At 36.7% G+C, this 22671-nt stretch overlaps 1 protein-coding gene across 30 annotated transcripts in view; it reads left to right on the top strand.

Annotated features, from left to right (window-relative positions):
• Positions 1 to 22671, top strand: part of BCAS3 (BCAS3 microtubule associated cell migration factor) — a 608745-nt gene that overhangs the window by 157843 nt on the left and 428231 nt on the right. For all 30 annotated transcript variants that reach the window (XM_069602698.1, XM_069602701.1, XM_069602691.1 and 27 more), the window contains exons 8-11: positions 212 to 319; positions 1051 to 1127; positions 15561 to 15637; positions 18997 to 19080. In XM_069602698.1, the coding sequence (XP_069458799.1) occupies positions 212 to 319; positions 1051 to 1127; positions 15561 to 15637; positions 18997 to 19080 (346 nt within the window). The remainder of the gene's footprint in view (positions 1 to 211; positions 320 to 1050; positions 1128 to 15560; positions 15638 to 18996; positions 19081 to 22671) is intronic.

Here is a 22671-nt window from a genome sequence, read left to right as displayed (position 1 = left end):
CTCTCAAATGCTTTACTTTATTTATTGAGATCATCTTATAATTTTTCTGTTCTACAGTATTGAGTGATATTTCATTATTTTCATTTGGCATTCCTGAGATAAATTGATTGGAATATATATGTATATAATCGGTTTGAGTGTATTGTTAACAAGAAAAGTTACTGGCCTTCCCACCTTTTAAAGCATAATGACTCTTTGTTTGTTTTTGTAGCACAAGTCCACCTTACTGTTGTGTGGATTTATATTCACTTCGTACTGGGGAGATGGTCAAGTCCATTCAGTTTAAAACGCCCATCTATGATCTCCATTGCAACAAAAGGTAAAGCAGTATTTCCTGTGTTTCTTGTACAAGAGAGCATGTAGCAATACTCTAAAGTGGCTTCATTTTGGATGCATTTTAGTTTTGAAAACTTGTAACTTTTTCCTAATTATTTCTAAATCTTGGACTTTGGGAAAAATACAAATTCTGATTAATTTTAATATATCCTTAAGCAGAAATATCTCATTTACACTGAGTAACAGTTGTCTGAGTTTTCTTCCTCCCTCAGTCCTTTCCTTCCTTTCCTCTTTCTTCCTTCCTGTTTTCCTTCCCTCCCTTTCTTCTTTGGCTCTTGTGTTGGGAAATTCCATAGTCATTTTAAGTGACAGGTTGTATAAATCCATTTTATGTTTAATTCCATGACTTTGAGCCAGCAATGGAAAAACACTTTTAGTAAATAGCCAGCATTTTTTTGATTTCATACATTCTTAATGAAGATAGGTTCATTTGATTTATAATGAATTAAAATATTATAAAAAATAAAATTTTATTTTGAGGTGTAGATCTCCTATCACTTTTCTTCCTCTAATCTTGTCTGTCTTGATCATATTAAGGATTTTGTGGCTATATTTTTATATCTAAGAAGCAGATGTTTCTAGCTTATATGTTATAAGATGTGTTTGATTTTTAAAAATTGCTATGGTAGATACTGAGTTAACTTATTTATGATTCAGTTTATAGAACTTCACATTAACATTTTCTTATATGATTTTTTTTCCCTCTAATTTTAGGATCCTTGTCGTAGTATTGCAGGAGAAAATTGCTGCCTTTGATAGCTGTACTTTCACGAAAAAATTTTTTGTCACAAGTATGTATCAACTTGATTTATTTCCTATTATATGCCTTTGAGTTTATATTATGTACTTGATAGAATAAGCAGGCTAATTGGAATCTTGGCATCAGTATTTCCTGCTTCTTCAGGTACTGTATTTCTGCTTCTGTGCATGCCTTATTTAGTAATATAATTTTATGGCACGTGTGTTCAGCGCACAGCATGTTTTCTTCATGTTATTGTAGATGCTTTGTCGTATACTCAGTTTTTCCTTGTATATTCTCCTTGAGTAGTTGTGACTAATTCAGATCTGTGTAACTGTGTTGTTAAATTATCTAATGAACCTAATGTTCTTGTGGATGTAACTGCATTATCATTCATGAGGGAACTGTGTCAGTCTGTCACTCTTTCTTTCCCCCGCCTCTCACAACTCTGCCGGGATTTGCAGAAAGAAGCCCAGATTCTGGATCCAGATACACATACACACACAGAGACACACACTCACACGTAGGACAGTCCAGCAGGCTGGAAATTCCAAGGGCTGAGTCTGTAGGAAGTCTGGAGTTAGAGTAAAAAAAAAAATACAGTCTAGTGGAGCAATAGTTTTCCCTCGTTTACATTTTAACGTCTAACACTCACCAGCAAAGCTATAGCTATTTTTTCAGAGACTCTGTTATGTGTATGCTGCAGAAATAGTTCTTTTGGAACAGAGATCAATTTTGTTATGTATAGGGAATCCCAGTCACACTACTGTATCTCCTGAAATACCAAAACTATTTACACACTTACTTACCAGATGTTTTCCGTATATTAAGCCCTGGTAGTAGACATTATTCCCTTCTGATAAGAGCTCATGTTCTTGATAATACCTTGTAGTCTATATGTAATTGCATGGATTACATAATATGTACTATACATAACAATGCATAATAATTCATTGTAATGTAGTTTATCATTTTGTATCCTACGAAGAAGAATACAGTATACAACTCATCTCCTTGATCTTGTAGTCATTTCTTTCAGAGATCTACAGAGATAATACTAGAGATCATGTTCATTGAGATATTTTTTGTTTTATGACAAGGTGTAATGTACACCATTTACCATTTACATTAGTGTTTCCAGCACCTAGGCCATTAGCTGGCACAGTGTAGGCTCTCATTAAATATTTCTTGAATGATGAATACATTGACCTACTTATCAGTCAGTAATATTGTGCTGATCAGAAATTTACTGATGTCTTAATAATTATTAAATATAGATTCCTAGAAAGGATCTTTTATTGTTTCATCTATAAATGAAAAGTTTTGGGGGAGCATAGATTTGTTACTAACATCTTCATTCACAAATGCTGCATACACATAATATAGTGAGCTTTGGATATTATGTGGTCTGTTTGGGCATATTAATTCTTTGTTCCTATACAAACCTTATGCATTAATATATTACTTTATAATTATGTCACTCATTGTTAGAATTAAAACAACTAGAGAAATAGAGGAATCATGTATAAAGCTTTCCATTTCTTCCAAGTTTGTGGGCTACACAGGAATAATTTAGAACAGAATATGAATATTACAGCCAGATTAAGATGCCAGTTTTTCCTGAGCATTTGTCTTCACATGTTATCAATACTTTTCTGTTGTTTATCATTGATTAAATGATATCATGTGCTTTGGCTTCTGAAAAGTTAGATATCTCTATTGTGAGTCCATTTTAATTTTATACTTATGGATAGCTCTTGCTGCCTCAGCTGAGTATTAAATTGGGGAGAACTCTTCAATAATTATTTGTTAAGATAGTTTGTTTAAATGACACTGTATGTGTTGAAATTTAAGCCTTATTTAAACACTGTGCCTACTGCATTTTGTATGTTGAAAGTAATATTACACTTGCCAATAGATGTCAGTTTCCTTCTTTGTAATAAATGCTAGGCTACAAAGTCAGTTGTCACAGTGACTAGAGAGACATTAATATATGTAAATAAGTTAATAATGGAGAGTTCAGTCAGTTCAGGTCAGTCACTTAGTTGTGTCCGACTCTTTGTGATCCCATGGACTGCAGTATGCCAGGCTTCCCTGTCCATCACCAACTCCCAGAGCTTGCTCAAACTCATGTCCATCAAGTTGGTGATGCCATCCAACCATCTCATCCTCTCTTGTCCCCTTCTCCTCCTGCCTTCAATCTTTCTCAGCATCAGAGTATTTTCAAATGAGTCAGTTCTTTGCATCAGGTGACCAAAGTATTAGAGTTTCAGCTTCAGCATCAGTCCTTCTGATAAATATACTGGTTTCCTTTAGAATAGACTGGTTGGATCTCTTTGCAGTCCAAGGGACTCTCCAGAGTCTTTTCCAACACCACAGTTCAACAGGATTCCATATTTATGCTGGTTTTATTCAGTGGTTAAGTAAACTATATAGATTTTTCATTGATTAGTTTAATACCCACTATAGAATTTTAAAAGAAAAAATTAAACTTTATAATAAAGAGATAGTTAAAATAATTAGATTTGTGTGTTTCATAGTTAGATTCAAAGGATAGGCTTTGTAATAATTTTGATACATTAGAATCAGTAGGCTTTTCATAGTACTCTGTTTAATTGGAGAAAATATGCAAAATTTATCTTAGTAATTTTTAAGCTTCAGTTCAGTTCAGTAGTCACTCAGTCGTGTCCGACTCTTTGTGACCCCATGAATCGCAGCACGCCAGGCCTCCCTGTCCATCACCATCTCCTGGACTTCACTCAAACTCACATCCATCGAGTCAGTCATGCCATCCATCCATCTCATCCTCGGTCGTCCCCTTTTCCTTCTGCCCCCAATCCCTCCCAGCATCAGTCTTTTCCAATGAGTCAGCTCTTCGCTTGAGGTGGCCAAAGTACTGGAGTTTCAGCTTTAGCATCATATCTTCCAAAGAACACCCAGGGCTGATCTTTAGAATGGACTGGCTGGATCTCCTTGCAGTCCAGGGGACTCTCAAGAGTCTTCTCCAACACCACAGTTCAAAAGGATCAATTCTTCGGCGCTCAGCTTTCTTCACAGTCCAACTCTCACATCCATACATGACCACTGGAAAAACCATAGCCTTGACTAGACAGACCTTTGTTGGCAAAGTAATGTCTCTGCTTTTGAATATGCTATCTAGGTTGATCATAACTTTTCTTCCAAGGAGTAAGCGTCTCTTAATTTCATGGCTGCAGTCACCATCTGCAGTGATTTTGGAGTCCAAAAAGATAAAGTCAGCCACTCTTTCCACTGTTTCCCCATCTGTTTCCCATAATGTGATGGAACCAGATGCTATGATCTTCGTTTTCTGAATGTTGAGCTTTAAGACAACTTTTTCACTCTCCTCTTTCACTTTCATCAAGAGGCTCTTTAGTTCCTCTTCCCTTTCTGCCATAAGGGTGGTGTCATCTGTATATCTGAGGTTGTTGATATTTCTCCCAGCAATCTTGATTCCAGCTTGTGCTTCTTCCAGCCCAGCATTTCTCATGATGGACTCTGCATAGAAGTTAAATAAGCAGGGTGACAGTATATAGCCTTGACGTACTCCTTTTCCTATTTGGAACCAGTCTGTTGTTCCATGTCCAGTTCTAACTGTTGCTTCCTGACGTGCATACAGGTTTCTCAAGAGGCAGGTCAGGTGGAGCTTAGATGGTCTAATTGCATTTTGCATATAATCATGTACATATAGCCTGTATCTTTAATTGTATATATCTAAATATGAGTGAAATTTATTTCAGTTGACATGTGTCTGTTTTTTACTAATGAGTGATGGAAATGTATAAAGATCTATAAATAAGATTTAAACAAAATCCTACCTCACTGTAGGCTGTAGTTACAATTAAAAAAAAAAGTTTTGTTTTTGCACGTTAATGATATTTGCAGCTTTACTGGGGGAGTGTTTTGCAGTCTGAGATTTTACAGTAGGAGAGTTTATTTTTGGAATATCCTTATTTGGGTCATCTTACAGCAAATATGCAAAGCTTTTGAATCAGTTGGCAGGATCAATATAGAAACTGGCACATTAAAGATATTCCATATTTATGTGGGGTTTGACTGTACTTTCCCAATTAAACCATTTATAGTAGAAATAAGAGCAAAAATACCTTTAAGCAGAAAAAGATAGAATATAATATGTCTTCTTTTTCTTACTTGAAGTTATGCAGTTCTTATAGAAAGGTGAATTTTTAGTCACTTTTGATTTTCGAAAAGGTTGCATATTTGATAAATGTAGTCATTTAGTGATATGGAGACATATTGTATTTTATTAAATTACTGAAGTCATAGATTTACCATTCATTTTCTTTGAGTGTTTTTTTTTCCCCAAAGTTTTATTTCAGGAAATATATACAATTGTTTAAAGACAGTAGTGTAATGAACCACCATGTACTTATGATGTGGTTTCAATAAGTACTAACTTGTGAACAATCTTTTTCATTTATACCCTTCCCAAATTATTTCAAAGCATATCTGTGAGATACAATTTAATCTATCATCTATGTTTAAATGACAAGAATTTGCAGAATCATTATTTGTGTATTGCCAAATGATCAAGTAACTTATCGTCTAAACTGAGGTCTTTTGATTTGAACAAAGGCCATACTTGATTTAACTTTGGTCAACAAGTATAAACTTGTGCATCCTTTCCAACCGAACTCCCAAGGTTTTTGACATAGATAAACTTTCTTTACCTAAATCCAGTGTCCTTGCTACATCTTTTGTTTCTACAATCCATTTTCATGCCGCTTATGCTACGTTTACTTTGAGTCACTCACAAATATCAGTTTTTGGAGATGCTTTGGTGCTTTGCTTCCCTGCCTGAAATGGCCTTTTCACTACCATCTGTCTCCCCATAGTGACTTAATCCCATGTGTCTTTCTAGCCCCAGTGTGCATATTAGTTCTTATATGAAGTATTTCTTGATCCCCTTAGTTTAAAGTAGCCTCTCCTCCTAAATCCCCGAAGATAGCAATTCCCAAATCTGTCTGCAGAACAGTAGACTTTCAACATGCTGTGTAAATCAGGATGCCCTGGTAAAACAGACTTAGGAAATGCTGCCTTCTGTTGGAGGATACCAGTGGTGATTAACATTTTAATCTGTTTAAATTTATTTACCACATTTCAGTATTTCCCAGATTTATCTGATTAGAGATCTCTTTTGTTACCCAGTACCCTTTGGGAATGCTCTTATAGTATTATCTCTCCCTCTGTTAAGACACTTACCTTCTGTCTTATTGTATGTGTTTTCTGTCTACTCCTTCTTTCTTTGATACCCTATAGTAATCTTGAGAACAAAGTTGTGCATCTTGATTTGGTTTAAGCAAATAAGGTCCATCATGCAAGGTAAAATATATCCATTATGTTCTGGCTAACTTAAAAATATTTCTGATGCTTATTTTTGCTCCTTATAATATGAAAACATTTATCACAGCTATTTCAAGTTTTGAAGCATCAGTGGTTCTTTTCCAGGATTTTTAGTTTGCCAAAATGGTTGAGAACGTAGTACAACTCTGTCAAAAGTAATCAGATGAGAAGGAAAATTATTTGTAGAAGATCAGTACTCGTCTCTAGAGAAAGCGTAGAGGTTTTATCTGGGAATTATAAATTTGGCGAGTATTTAAAGGAATGAATATATGAATGCCTATATGAATGAAGTTTCTCCCTCTGGTTGGAATAAGGACAAAACTTTTTTAAAGTATGAGTTTGTTTGAAAATTTATATCTTTGTAATGATCAGCTCTTGAGTCTCTAACCTCAGATATGCAGATGACACCACCCTTATGGCAGAAAGGGAAGAAGAACTAAAGAGCCTCTTGATGAAAGTGAAAGAGGAGAGAGAAAAAGTGGGCTTAAAGCTCAACATTCAGAAAACTAAGATCATGGAATCTGGTCCTATCACTTCATGGGAGATAGATAGGGAAACAGTGGAAACAGTGGCTGACTTTATTTTGGGGGGCTCCAAAATCACTGCAGATGGTGATTGCAGCCATGAAATTAAAAGGCGCTTATTCCTTGGAAGGGAAGTTATGACCAAGCTAGATAGCATATTCAAAAGCAGAGACATTACTTTGCCAACAAAGTCTGTCTAGTCAAGGCTATAGTTTTTCCAGTGGTCATGTATGGATGTGAGAGTTGGACTGTGAAGAAAGCTGAGCGCCGAAGAATTGATCCTTTTGAACTGTGGTGCTGGAGAAGACTGTTGAGAGTCCCTTGGACTACAAGGAGATCCAACCAGTCCATCCTAAAAGAGATCAGCCCTGGGTGTTCATTGGAAGGACTGATGCTGAAGCTGAAACTCCAATACTTTGGCCACCTGATGTGAAGAACTGACTCATTGGAAAAGACCCTGATGCTGGGAAAGATTGAGGGCAGGAGGAAAAGGGGACGACCGAGGATGAGATGGCTGGATGTCATCATTGATTCGATGCACATGAGTTTGGGTAAACTCCAAGAGTTGGTGAGGGACAAGGAGGTGCTGCGATTCATGGGGTTGGAAAGAGTCGGACATGACTGAGCGACTGAACTGAATGATCAGCTCTTGAGTCTCTCTCCCGTATCTGGAGTATTGCTTCCCCTTTCAGGAATAGGAGCTTCTGTTTTATAAGCCTTTGTTGTTGTTTTAGTCTCTAAGTTGTGTCTGACTCTTTTGCAACCTCTTGGAACAACAGGCTCCTCTGTCTATGGGATTTCCCAGCCAAGAATGGCAGAGTAGATTGCCGTTTCCTTCTCCAGGGGATCTTTCTGACCCAGGGATTGAACCCATGTCTCCTGCATTAGCAGGCAGATTCTTTACCACTGAGCCACCTGAGAGAAGCCCTTATAAGCCTTTAGGAAACACAAAATATCAGTTGATTTTGATAAAAATGAATGGGAGACTGAGATGTTATTACTTTCTTAATGCTTTTATTCTTTTTATTTAGTTAATGTTTTTTTAGAATCTTTGTTATATAGTCCTAAATGCTTCCCTCTGTATTGCTGAACCACTGAACAAGTATTATTAAAGTATCAGTTGAACAAGTGTTATTAAACTATTAGTCTCTCTTGTATTCCATGAATTGTTCATGATGGGAAGAAGAAATATGGAAAGATCACCAGATTTTTTTTAGTGTTGCAGTCAGATGCTTTTTAAGTGGCTACACGGCACAGGAAAATGGACTACCGCATATGGAATTCTCAGTATGCCCATCAGCTCCAACTAGTTGTCAGAATGCAGAATGCTGCATAACCTGGAAAAAGGGGGTGCGAGAAGGGGCTTTTGGGATTCTATAATATCCTGTCTCTTGTTTTGAGTACTGCTTATATGTATGCATATGTTTACTTGGTTGACTTGGCTACTACTTTATATCGTATTTAAATATGTATTGTAGTTTATATTAAAAAAAGGACTTCAGAAAGCATAAAAAACAACAAAAGTTTGTGATTTCTTTCCTCACACTCTGATTACTATTTATTGTAGCATTTCATAACAGATCCCCCCAAACCTTGCATCTCGAATACTCTGGCCAGTAGTAGTTATATACCTCATTTCATACTTCCACTAAGAAGTGTTGCACTCTTGGTTATATGTTATTTTATTTTACTTGAAAACCCTGTAGACCAGATTTATTTGAGTAATGTTAGGTTCATAAGATTGATGATATTTGACACATTTTTCTGAAGAAATTTAGCTTCTTTTCTTTGAAATGCAACTGTACCTTAAGAAATTTTTGTCAGTGTTTTAAGCAGAATTGAGCAAGACTTAATATTTAAAAACAAGGAACAAATGGAGCCATTTTCTGACTTTAAAGAAGTTTGTTTTCCCCCAGTTTTTGCAGTTTCCCTTCTCCCCCATTCCTTTAAGCAGACTGAAACTTTTGGGAGGTCGAAAGAAGCATGGTATAGGTTATATGTATTTCTCCAAATTTGGGTTGTTCATTCTTGTAAGCCAGGATATAGCGCCTGGGGAACAGGTGAGCTGATGGGCATACTGAGAATAGCATATGTGGTAGTCCATTTTCCTGTGCCGTGTAGTCCTCTCCCCCCACCCCCATTGAATGGTTTCTAGTTCTTAAAGAACTAGTACTAAAGCCTATGTAGAGTGACAAATTCTTAATGAGGATATTGTTTTGTTCAAGCAAGCATTTAATTTCTCGGAAAGTTTGAAAAGCTTTCAATGGTGATTGCCTGAGTTGGGTATGAATACAATGATGAGTCTGTAAAGTAAGTAGACACAACTGTGTTCATCAGAGAAAGCATCATGGGGATTTGTGCCAAAGGGTGGAAGGGTCAGCTAAAGAGAGCCGATAGAGCTGGAAAGGGAATGCAGCCAGTGTGATGAGAAAGGAGACGCCTTTGTATTTGGCTCAACAGAAAAGGTGGCCTTGAGCAGCTGTCTGATGTGGCAATCCAAAACCCACGTATGATTAAGAAAACAAAGGACAAAGACTGATAGATGTCATTAGCAGTCATTTCCAGTGTGCTTAAATTTAAACTCAGATACGAAGTCTCCAGAGAGACCAAAGTATTGTGTAGTAAGTAACTCTTTCCATTGGCTTCTGTTTTTGCTTTGAGGAGGAAAATTTATCCTTACAATCCTATCGTTATTTCTTAGTGTTAGTGTACATTCTTCATTTATGTTAGTGGTAAATAAGGAATGTATTTAAAGGATCTTTAAAATGCAAAATTATTTTTAATTTTGAGAAGAGGAGCCTTTCTTTTTATGCTTCTAAGGAAGCTTGTAACTTCCGTAAGGAGAGATTGGCAGGTTAATGTGGCATCTAAGACCAGTTCAAGTTAAAATGCTATTCTTTTGGGTTCCCATAAATATACGAAAGACTAGGCTACCATGATGTTTTGTAGCCCGGGCAGGTGTGTAGTATGAAGTGGATTCTAAACATGTGTGCCATGAAATAGCATGGCTTCCCTATTCTCTGCACATATTAATAATTCTCATCCATTGAGCCATTGAATGGCATTACTGTTTTGTATACATAAAAAATAAAGCAAAAATGAAATCAAGTTTTAAATTCAAAGCTCATGGAATCTTAAGAGGGTCATTAATCAGCAGTAAGATTGTCAAATAAATCTCTGAAGTGGTATTTAATATTTTATGTCCTCATGTCTTTCTGGAGGGGTTTTTATAGTCCTTTCTGAACTTCATTCAGTGTATGGTCTTTTGTGACTTTGTGTCCTTCGCTGAACATAGTAGACTATTACATTTTTAGAGTGGTTTTACATTCGCAGCAAATTGGGCAGATGGCACAGACATTCCCCATATGCCCCCAGCTCCACACGTGCATAGTCTCCCCCATTGTCAGCGTCCCTCACCAGAGTAGTGCATTTGTTGCACTTGAGGAACCTACACTGACACAAAATTATCACTCACGTCCATTGTTTATCTTAGGACACACTCTTGGTGTTGTATATCACTGGGCTTCGATACATGTATAATGACATGTATGGTTCCCCAGTGGTGTGGAATCTGCCTGCCAGTGCAGGAGAGACACGAGATGTAGGTTCAGACTCTGGGCCAGGAGCATCCCTTGGAGGAGGAAAATGGGAACCCACTCCAGTACTCTTGCCTGGAGGATTCCACGGGGGACTATAGTCCATGGGGTTGCAGAGTCACACATGACTGAACACACGTGTGTGCATGTGTATTGCTGTATACCCATCATTGTAATATCATGCAGGATATTTTCACTGTCTTAAAAATCTTCTGTGCTCTGCCTGTTCATCTCTGCCCTCCCCAACCCACCCCCCACCCCCACCCCCAGCAACCATTGGATTTCCTGGAATGTCATATAGATGGAATCATAGTATATAGCCTCCTCAGATTGGCTTATTTTATTTAATAATATAAAATTTCCTCCATGTTGCTACCTAACTTTAGGATTTACTATAAAACTACAGTAATCAAGACAGTGTGGTATTGGCAAAAGGACAGATAAATAGATCAACAGAACAGAATAGAAAGCCCAGAAATAAGTATTTGATGAAGGAGCAAAGGTAGCATAATAGAGCAAAGATAGTCTCTTCAGCAGATGGTGCTGAGCACCTGGACATTCATAGGCATGAAACTGAATCTAGACTCAGACTATTCATCCTTCACAATAATTAACTCAGAAAGAGTCACAGACCTAAATGTAATAGGCTCAGATGGTAAAGAATCTATCTGAAATACAGGAGACCCAGGTTCGATCCTTGGGTCGGGAAGATCCCCTGGAGAAGGGAGTGGCAACCCATTCCAGTATTCTTGCCTGAGAATCCCATGGACAGAGGAGCCTGGCCGGCTGCAGTCCATAGGGTTGCAATGAGTCGGACATGACTGAGCAGGCTTGTGCTAAGAAAGGATCGCCTGTGGTTATGAAGATTTACCACGGTTTTGTTCCAAGCTTTAGTCTTTGATTCATTTCCAGTTTGTATGCAGTGCGACGTCTGGGTTCAGTTTCATTTGTTTGCACGTGGATATCCAGTTGGCCCATTGTCATTTGTTGAAAGGACTATTCTTTCCCCATTGACTTGTCTTGGTAGCCTTGTTGAAAGTCAGTTGATCATAAATGCAGACATCTGCTTTTTCCAAAAAGGTGTGAAATCTTTTGAGTTGTTCTTTTCAAGGAAAATAAAGCAGGGTATTACAGAGCGTAGTTAAATCCTTTGTATTTCAAAATGAGTTCAGGCCTTCTCTCCGCTAGGGCCTCTATTCTGCAAGAACGCCATGTAAAATTGCATCAGTCTTTTAGTTATGGAATCATCTTCATGTAGCGGGGCTTTTCGTGGATCTTACCTTTATTTAAATTTGTAAACTTGAGGTTTTTTAATATCCAGTTCTCTTTTACTTTGTTCACAAATGTTATAAACTTGTTAGAATTAGTCCTAGTATTGTAGAGGTTTAGGTGGTGGTGGTGGTGGTTGTTTTCCTTCACTTGTTTTCAGAGTTTAGCTGGAGGCAGTGGTTAATGTTTATAGGAGTCATGCTTCTAAAGTTGAGATAGTGCTGAGAGGCTGATGGTCTGCTGATTCTAGCTGTAAAACGTGTTTCGGAGAGCAGAAAAACAATTTGCTTTCATTCCAGTACACGCTAATTCTTGAGGTCCACTGGCTTTCTAAAAACATTGACTCAAAAAATGAAATGAATTGTAAACTACATTTTCCTTAATATTCTTTAGTATTTGGAAAGCAGATATACTTATTAGGATCTGTTGAGGCAAACTGTTATCAGAATTGAGTTAAGTGGTGGCTCAGATGGTAAAGAATCTGCCTGCAATGCAGGAGACCTGGGTTCAATCCCTGGGTTGGGAAGATCCTCTGGAGGAGAGCATGGAAACCCACTCCAGTATTCTTGCCTGGAGAATCCCCATGGACCGAGGAGCCTGGGAGGCTACAGTCTGTGGGGTTGCAAAGAATCAGACTTGACTGAGCAGCTAAGCACATGTTTACTTTAAAATGCAAGAGATTAGTCACCTCTAATATAATGCCACAATTCACAGGTGTTTATTTCTGGTTTTCATTTGGTTCTTTTTTTACATTACATTTTAAAAGGGGAAATTTTCTTAGAGACCATGTTTATGCTCTTTTCTCCAGTTCTGAAAGTGTATGTGAAATACGTATATTTGTTGTTTAGTCACTAAGTTGTATCCAATTCTTTGGCAGCCCCAGGGACTGTAGCCTGCTAGGCTCCTCTGTCCATGGGACTTTTCTGGCAAGAATATTGGAGTGGGTTGCCATTTTCCTCCTCCAGTGGACCTTCCCAACCCAGGGATCAAGCCCATGTCTCCTATATTGGCAGGCAGATAAAGTACATTTTGGTGTGAATTAGATGGGAGTGTAATCATGGAATTGCTATGTAAATACTGTGCGATATATATGTTAAAGTATGTTGTCTTTGCTTATATTGTATACTAAGTCGCTCAGCCATGTCTGAGTCTTTGTAGCCCTTTGGATTGTAGCCCACCAGGCTGCTTTGTCCATGGGATTTTTCAGACAAGAATACTGGAGTGGGTTACCATTTTCCTCTTCCAGGGGGTTTTCCTGACCCGGGGATTGAACCATCTCCTGTGTCTCCTGCATTGCAGATGGGTTGTTTACCCACTGAGCCAACAGGGAAGTCCTTTTTTCTATGTATATGTCCATAATATGCAATATTCAGTGATTATAGTAACATCACAGTTACCCAGAAGCTGATTTTTCGGAAATCCAAAGTTTTCCATACACCATCCTTTAAACTCTGAAATACACAGAAAAAGTCTCTTTTAACAGTGAGCAGCAAATTAGAAAGCTGGTACCTTGTATTTTTGTGTGACATATGGACTTTCTTTTAGGCTCATATCTTCTTTATAAGTTCCACATCTTCTTTAAAAATGAAAACTCAGGGAATTCCCGGGCAATCCAGTGGTTAGGCCCTTCACTGCTAAGGGCCCAGATTCAATCCCTCATCAGGGAATCGAGATCCCACAAGCCACTCAGTTTAGCCAAAAAAAGAAAAGAAAACTCAAAATTGATGAAGTTGAAGGAGCTGAAATGAAAACTAAAGGGTACCAGAAACAACGGTGACTTGTGCTTCTCCAGTGGTTGTGAAAACAACAGCAGTATCAGTTCAGAAATTGCTACTCAAAAGCCTTCCTGAATTCAGGGAAGCACAAATGTACAATTAAGGAAGATTTCTATTTAAAAAATGGCTTTAAAATGAACACAGAAAGCCTAGCCTAAAGAGTAAGCAAGCACACTATTTGAAAAATTTTCTTCATTAGAAGACTTTTTTCTTTTTTGCCTATATGCCTTATAAATATTAAGGTTGGTTAGTATTTAGTTACATTGTTTAACTTATTCAGCATTTTTATTAAGCTATTTATCAGGTATTATTTTAGGCAGTAGAGATTTAGCTGTGAACAGAAGACACAAATGCCTTATCAAGTGGGAGGAAGATAGAAAATAAAGCAAAAAGATAGTATATTACTGAACATATAAATTATTTTTATTTTTGACAGTACAAGTCAAAGTAGTTAATTATTGTTCATGCCTTGATAGCTCTCTCCCTCTCAGGATCAGTACTAGACTGAGACTTTCTGCTGGGTTAGATATTTTCAGGTGTGCTGTTCAAGCTATTCCCAATTATGCTGTTTTTTCTAATTATGCTCATGTGTAGTTTGGCTGGTTTTTTTTTTTTTTCTGGGAGGGGGCCATGGTAAGAAAAGTTATTTTTTTATAAAAACCTATCTGTCTCATTATATTAATTTAGATTCCAAATAGAACCCCAAACTATGAAACAGATAACCTCAGTTTGATCTTCTAGGGCCCACCATTTTTGGCACTAGGGACTGGTTTCATGGAAGACGATTTTTCCACGAGCTGGGGAGAGGGGATGGTTTTAGGATGATCTAAGCACATTACATTTATTGTGCACTTTATTTCTATTATTATTACATCAGCTCTACCTCAGATCATCAGGCATTAGAGTCCCAGAGGTTGGGGGCCCTTGCTCTAGTGTACATTTTAGAGAAAAGTGTTTGTGAAATATTAATGAGATACTTGTGAAATGATAGACCTAAAATTCTTTAGGTTAGGCTTTTTGTGTCCTTTGATTCTCCAATCTCCTTTGAGTAGTCCTTTAAAAGCAGTTCTGTGAGCCACTGAAATATTGTTCTGTGTAGTTGATGGATGAGGACTTTCTGCCCAGAGACCTTACTGGCGTAGTCAGGAGGGGAGATGAGAGCCTCAAGGATGACAGGTACCACTTACTTGACTGAATTGTGTCATGTCTTGTTCAGTGGAGTTCAGGAAGATGGCATTGGTGTTTCTATGGTATGGGTGTCCACTGTCAGGAATATGGGATTAATTTTTTTTAGGAAGAGAACTGCAAAATAATCCTTTCTACCAGTTTGTTATTGGCTTGGCTGAAAGCAAGAAGAGTGAAGTTGGATGCTTAAAGGAAATGATCAGGATTGTGTAAATTAGTTCCCCAGCATCTGCTCGTGCACCGTGTGTGGATTTCTTCTCCCCATTGGCCCCATACCTGAGTTACTTCTGCTACCTCCTTCCTTCCATGTTTATGTCATTTCATTTTGGGTGTACATCTTCCTTTTCTTTGCCCTTAAATTCCAGAGTCAATTGTATGCTTTCTCTTTCTTCTTCAAATGATTTTGCTAGACTTTTGAAACTGCAGGGTTATGAACTTTATATGGTTCTTCTTGGCGTCTCTCTCTTATTCTAGGAATAACTAAAAATGCCCAATTTTTGCAAAAAGCGAATACCAGTTCTTCTCAGATTTGTTTCTTATTGGAACAGAGTCAAAATCCAAAGGAAACTATCAAGGAGGAAAAAAAACGAACCTCTTTGAGCCATTAAAATAATAGCTAGGTTATGAGAATTTTAAGTGAGATTTGGGGAAAAAAAAAGCACTTGATTTTTCTGTTTTTATGGCATCAAAATATGATGTATCAACAGAAAATTTATTAAGAAATTTCTTAATACTGCCCTTTGATATATTTCAGGCTGCTACCCTTGTCCCGGACCCAACATGAATCCTATTGCTCTTGGGAGTCGCTGGCTTGCCTATGCAGAAAACAAGGTAAGCAGAGCGCACGTTGGAATATTGTTATGGAGCAAGTGTTGAGTTTTCCAAAGGTAATTCACAACTAGTAATGAATGTGTACCTTACTAGTTTGGTTTGTTTTAATTGGGCACCACAAAATTGTCCAACAAGCTGTACCCATGTACTCTCGACTCGACTCAACCTCTGAACCATTTCAGAGTAAGTTGCATATATCTCAGGGCCTCCAAAATACTTGTTATCAGCCAATTTAATGTTGATAAATTCCTTTTATCTGTTATGCTGTCCCTGTTCCAAGTTTGTCAATTAACCCTATCTTGTCATTTGTAAAAAGCTTCTTTCCTGTGGTGCAGCATCCAGTCTAGGATCAGGCATTATATTTTGTAGGAGTGTCCCTTTCTTTCTTTGTCTTTTACAAGATTGGTAACAACCCTCTACCTCTGCCCCTTACTCTTTTTCATAGAATGATTTTTCTTTTGAGCTTTTTGATGTTTTCTCTTGATTGTAACCGGGTTCTGTATTTCTGGCTGGAACAGTGCATGGGGGTTGTTCCATAATTCCCACAGCATCACGTCTGGAGGTACACGATACACATCTGTTCCTTGTTGGTGATGCTAATTTTGTCAGGGTCTTGTCCAATTTCCGTACTGAATAATCACTATTTTTTTTTGCTCTTGTTAACCAATAGATAATTTGGAAAGAGCAGGCTTACATCCTACTTTTCATCAAAATCTTAGCCTTACCTAAGCTTAGCACCCATCGATGATTCTTGCCTGAATCAGTCTTTCCTACGAATATTCCAACTCAATGATTTTCCAGTCCACTCTCCACCAGTAGGTATTTGGCTCTCTATTATAATCAAGAACTTCCCCATCTTTTAAAAATCTTACTGTATCTGTATTTTTGATATGAGCTCATGGATTCCTTTTTTTTTTCCAGTGGTTTTTTTAATATTTTTCTGTCTGTAATTATTTTGGTTTTCAGATTGTCCCAGAGTCAATCAATAAGAGCCCCTTTAGTCTGCTGCTTGTGACATTGTGTTGTGGCTTCATCAAAATTAAAAAAGAAATACTCTTTCCTTGCTCACTATCATAAGTCTGTGTCCAGATGCAACTTGTACTTGCCCTGTCTCAGGCCTGAAATTGTCTGATTTTACTGGTTCTTTTAAATTGACAGTGATACTAGATACCTAAACTTTGTCCAGCAGACGTGTTTACTGTTCCTGGGGTCTTTTTGCTTCTAGACTCTTTCAGTGGACAGAGTTCACAAACATGCATGTTATATACCCAAACATACTTCTGTGTATACACACAAATAGGCAAATATACACAGATGCATATTTGTGCACCCATGTATTTCCATGTATACATAATACATTTTGGAAATGAAGAGTTTACATAGGCATTTCCACAGGATCCTCTCTGTTTGTCCCCCATTTCCTTTGTTTCAGATAGGAGACCATGGCATCAGCACGTTTTCTTCATCTCTTCAATTCTGTAATACAAAAAGGAATTGCAGAATTGCTTGCTCACACTGCTACAAAAATCAAACCAACTAAAAAGAGTTCAGGATTTTTTTTTGCAGTTCTCTCTATTACTTCCTAAGACTGAAGATATGAGATCAAATACTGTATTCATAGGTTGTTTGAGTTAGTTTGTTCTTTGTCCCTTTTTTTTTTTCTTCCTCCATTATTGTTACATTGTATTATTCAATTATGTATTATGTATCAAACAATAATGTATAAATGATGTATTGTTTGGTAGGTAATTGTGTATTTTTGTTTATATTTTATTTATATGCTTATATATTGTATCATGTTTGATATATATATATTTCCCTTTCTTTCCTAAAAGATAACGTTTTATATATATGTGTGTGTGTATATAGATATATATGTTCTTTTGTACACTGCTTTTTTCACTTACCAGTATTTCCTAGAATTTAGTTGTGATAAGGGTTTTGCACTACAGAAATTTCAGAGTTATCTTTCATTTTGATGCACCTCAGATGCAAATATTTTTTGCAATGGGTCTAAGTTTTAAACGGAGTTCTGGCTTAGTTATGTTTATGTAGGAATGCTGACTCAGATTTAGTTGAATTGAAGAGGTAATAGTATGGCTTGTTTTCCTTGGTTATTTAATTAGCTGAGACTGGGAAAAGATGGTAGTGTTTCTAAGATAATGTCTTTCCTTGCATGTCCTGCAGGAGGCAGCAGAGGGATAATTTTCATAATTCTTCGAATGTGTATTTGTGAATGAATGAATGAGTGAATGGGTGAATGAGGGAGATTCTTTTCATTAGCTAAAATGAGCACCCTCCAGACTCTTTCTTTTCCCATGTGTTGGACTATATTTACCAATTACCTGTGATTTGGGAAATACCTCACCACTCTTGTCTTAAGGGATTGTTTCTTTTTAATGTCAGAGATGAAGAAAATTTTGATTTTAAAATAAAAGAATAAAAAGTTCACACAGTTTTTATTGGGTGGGTGGTTTTAAATTATCTAAGGCATTAAAAAAAATATATTTTGGGAGAGGAAGCTTTTGATTTCTATAGGCTTTTAATAATTCATATCAGTGTGGAGTTATTCTAATAGTCTATTGCCATTTTATTAAAAACTTTTAGGTATAAAAATATGGCTAATAATTTTTATATTCCCCTTTCTTTTTTTTTCAAACCTAAATTTAGAAAGTGTAGGGGCAGGCTTCAGTCCTGGTTTATTGCTCAACACATGAGAGAATCATGCATGTGAAACTAGTGATTCATTTTGAAAATTGGCAAGTTACTTATTTACATTGGACATGAATAAGGATATGTCTCTTTCATTCTGATGTTAAAACTAGTGAGCCCTCTGAAGTGGACAGCTACTATATGTGTCATAGTTGATTTATGCATAATTTGTGCCACTTTCCCACAAACACAATCGAAAATGGAAATATGGCACACTCTTTTGTCTGTTTTTTAAAGTTTTCTTTTGCTGTCTTTATGTAGAATTAAAAGGACAAAACCTCCAATTTGCTAGCATGTTAAATATTTAATGTTAGGAAGTCGTGGCTAAGTCCTTTGATTATGTTTCTAAAATTTATTTGTGGAAAGTCTGCCAGATCTCAAATCCTACCATTTCAGTTTATGAATTCTTAAAGACTATTCATCTTGTAATTAAAAATCGTATTTGAGCATGAAACTGCCTGAGTGGCACCGATAGATTATAAAAAGGGGTAAAAGTGTCTCAGCAGGGCTTTTAGCTGTTTGTCAGAAAAGGGCTCATGCACACATTCCCACCCATCACCGTCATTCTGTGCGGTAAATAAGCTCTACGCTAAGAGCCTGTAGAGGTAAACAGTTGAACAGAATGGTCACTCTCTCTGTCTTTGCAGTTGATTCGATGTCATCAGTCCCGTGGTGGAGCCTGTGGAGACAACATTCAGTCTTACACTGCCACAGTCATTAGTGCTGCTAAAGTGAGTAGCCTGGAGTCTCTGGGAGGTTTGCTTACGTGGAGTAATTATCACATTTCTCTCCTGAATTGTACTGAGATTGTCCCTTCCCTTTTCACTCACAAGTGTCGAACAAATTTAGGAAGTAAGTCAGAATTATTTTGTCACCTGAGAATTGGTGCCTAAATGATTAGGTATTTAATCTCTTAAGGTTCCTAAATCACACTTTATTTTCTCTTGTAATGATTTTAAGGTTTGCGTTTATCTAGTTTAAAATATTTGCGTCTGTTTGCTAGGTCAAAGTCTATAATTACTTTGGAAAGAAGCTTTGTATATTTTAAGTAGTGACTTCTGGATTCTATTTTTGTGTGTGTGTGTGATTTGCATCATTCTACCCATACTGACATCCCTTTGCATTTTTGAACATTTATGAATCTTCTTGATACAAAAAGAATATTACTCATTAAGAAAACTTGAGTGAAGGCCCTGGTGCATTCAAAGACCCTTTCATGTCACAGAACTGCCCCCCTGCCTGTTTGTCAAGTGAGTTCTTTTTGTGTATGCATGAGGGTTCATTTTGATGATGGCTGGTAAACTTTATGCTGATTATAAGGTATCCTTATAATCACCGTTCTTTTGAATTGTGAAGTATACAACAAAACAGTTCTAATAATAGGGATGACATAGTGAATCTGAATGACAGCATGTAATAGAAAGCACAACTATTCAGAAAAGAACAACAGTTTAAAACAAACCACAGAGAGGGAATCAAAGGTCACACTGTTTTATGTAAAACAAATACAGAAATACTTCAAGACTGATCACAAATGCTTCCATGATGGGGTTTGATGAGAGAAGCATTACATATTTTTCAGTCAAAGGAAAATACTGAATGGCTTTTGCTTACAGCAGTGTATATTAGATTTCAGAATCTTTGTAAGAGTGGCTTACTTTTCTGTATTGGGTATGAAAAAGTTATGATCGTTAGCTCAGTGAAGAGAAATCTGAACAGAGTAAAGGCAGCATCGGTGTTATTTAGTTAATTTACAATATACCAATGAGATCTAGTTCTCAAGTATTGAATTTCTTTCTGGCTTATCTGTGTCACATACTTTGGTCAGGATAGCTCACTGTATTGTTATTCTGAATAATTTTTAGTTGTGTGACCGGGGATAATTTTCCAGCTCTTCTTTGGTATAATTGTGTGTTTGTGCGCCTACTTAAAGGGAAAGTGACCTGCTTCATTCAGTAACTGTTTAGCTGTTTAACTGTTAGCTGAAAATAGACTTACTGGAATGAGGCTAGACTTGATGTGCTTTGAAAAAAACAAATCCAAACTCCCTAATTTTCTAAACTGCAATATTGTGAACTGTGAGGAACACACTCATGTCTTCCTCACTGAAACTCTATGAAACCTTGTTGATGACAGCACCTTAATGGGCCGTTAGTCACCAGTGAAATTGGTGTTGATTGCAATTCACTGTTACCTCTGACGAAAGAGAAGTTTCTGCCATTAACTCCTAAATAAAGTGATTAATGTTTAATTTTTGTTTTAACTACTTTACCCTGATTTTAGTGCTTATTCATGTTCTTGCTTATACATTTGTAAAATTAAGGGAAAAAATATAGCCATGAATGCAGAAGTCACTTGTTTTCTTGCTAGTCTTAACATGTCCTGTCATATATTGTACCCTGCTCTTTTAACTCATATTTAGCTTAAATGTCATGAAATATTTTAAAAAACATTTTTCTTATAGCTATATAATCTTTTCCTGTGCATTTATGGATTCCTGAATTAGATGACATGAATATTTTGAGATTTCTTTGAAAATACTGTCGAATTGTTTTCCTAAAAAGTTATCAGATCTGGAGTGATTCTTCGTTTCACATTCAAAGTGTGGATATTTTATATGGGAAAGACTAGAAAGTTGGGGTGATTTTTTTTCCCCCAAATGTAATTTCTTCTAATAAGTTACTCAATATTAGAAACTGTGGGTAAATTAACCTTCTGAGATACAAGCAGTTCCAGTTTTCCAAGGTAAGAACATAAACCTTACTTCAATAATTAAGTAGTATAATTTGAAATTTATTATTTTACATTTTTTACATGACAGTTCCTGTACTTTGTTGTTTAAGTGGGTATAGAAACTTTACTAAGAAAAGTAAAACCTCACAAAAAGATATCTTCAAACCAGAAACTTTAACCAGAGAATCCTGTCTAATGTTTACAGATGAACAATGGCATAGATAAATAACAAAGATTTACGTTGAGCACAGGGAACTATATTGAATATCTTGTAATAACCTATCATGGAAAATAACCTGAAAAATGTGTATATGTGTAACTAAATCACTTTGCCGTACACCTGAAACTAACACAATATTGTAAATCAACTATACTTCAGTTAGAAAAAGAATAAACAATGGCAATATTGCAAAGACTCATATAGAATAAAAAGGTCAGACTATGCCTAATCTTGTTTCATAATGCAGGATTACCTTGATGTTGAAACTTAACAAGAGTGTTACGAAAAAGGAAAGCTACAGTCCTGTCTTACTCATTAAATCATTAACATAGATATGAAAAATCCTAAATAAAATATTAGCAGAAAAAAATTACACAGAGGGGTAATGTGTCACAATTCATTTGGGATAATTCCACAATATAAGACTGGTTTGTTACTCAGAATCAGTGAGTCTCATGGCCACATTAACATAATAAAGGAGAAAATGATAAAAATGATCTCAATCGATGTACCAAAAGAGGTTGATGAAATCGAACATGTGTGTATTGATAAAACATTTTAGTAAATAGTGATAGTCTTTGGTTCTCATGAATTCAATTTTTGTCAAATTGCCAAACTGTTTAAACACAGTAAATATGCTCTGTTTCTGATCATTCCATTATCTGGCTCCATTTTTGTTGTTTTTGTTGTTTACTATTTCTCTTCGTTCTCATTTATGATGTCTTGACTCTTTGTTTGCTAAAATTGATTTAAAAGATCTTTAGAAAAAGGTTTTAGTTTGAGATATCAGAGTTCTGTGATGCTCTCAGGCTTGGATCATCTTTATCCAATTTCATGGATTGAAAGTACTTAAATTATTTAAATAAAGGTCACCTGAAATAGCTGTGAGAGCCTGATTAGTACAAGTCCACTCTTCTTTCTGTCGTATGTCCCTTTATATTTCACCATGAGGCATGCGGGGAAAGTAGGACATGGCAACCTAGTTCCCACCACAAGTTGATCAAAAGTTCTCCTCAGTCTCTTAGTTGTCGTTGTTGAGTCACTCTGTCGTGTCCGACTCTTGAGAGTCCATGGACTGTAGCCCGCCAGGCTCCTCTGTCCGTGAAATCCTTCCAGCAAGAATACTGGAGGGGTGTTATGCCCTCCTCCCAGGGGTCTTCCCTACTCAAGGATCGAACTTGCGTCTCTTGCGTCTCCTGTGGTGCAGGTGGATTCTCTGCTGCTGAGCCACTGGGGAAGCCCATCACCCAGTGCATTTAGGCCTAAATACCAGCTCCCATAGCTGAATTTCCCTGTTCTCTTGGATTTGGACCTGATAACTCATCACTATTTTGTTAAATATTCAGTACCTTCAAGCAGAGTTAAAAAA

Source organism: Ovis canadensis, chromosome 11 (genome assembly GCF_042477335.2).
Source record: "Ovis canadensis isolate MfBH-ARS-UI-01 breed Bighorn chromosome 11, ARS-UI_OviCan_v2, whole genome shotgun sequence".
Taxonomy (NCBI): domain Eukaryota; kingdom Metazoa; phylum Chordata; class Mammalia; order Artiodactyla; family Bovidae; genus Ovis; species Ovis canadensis.
This window is presented reverse-complemented; position numbering and strand designations above follow the sequence as displayed.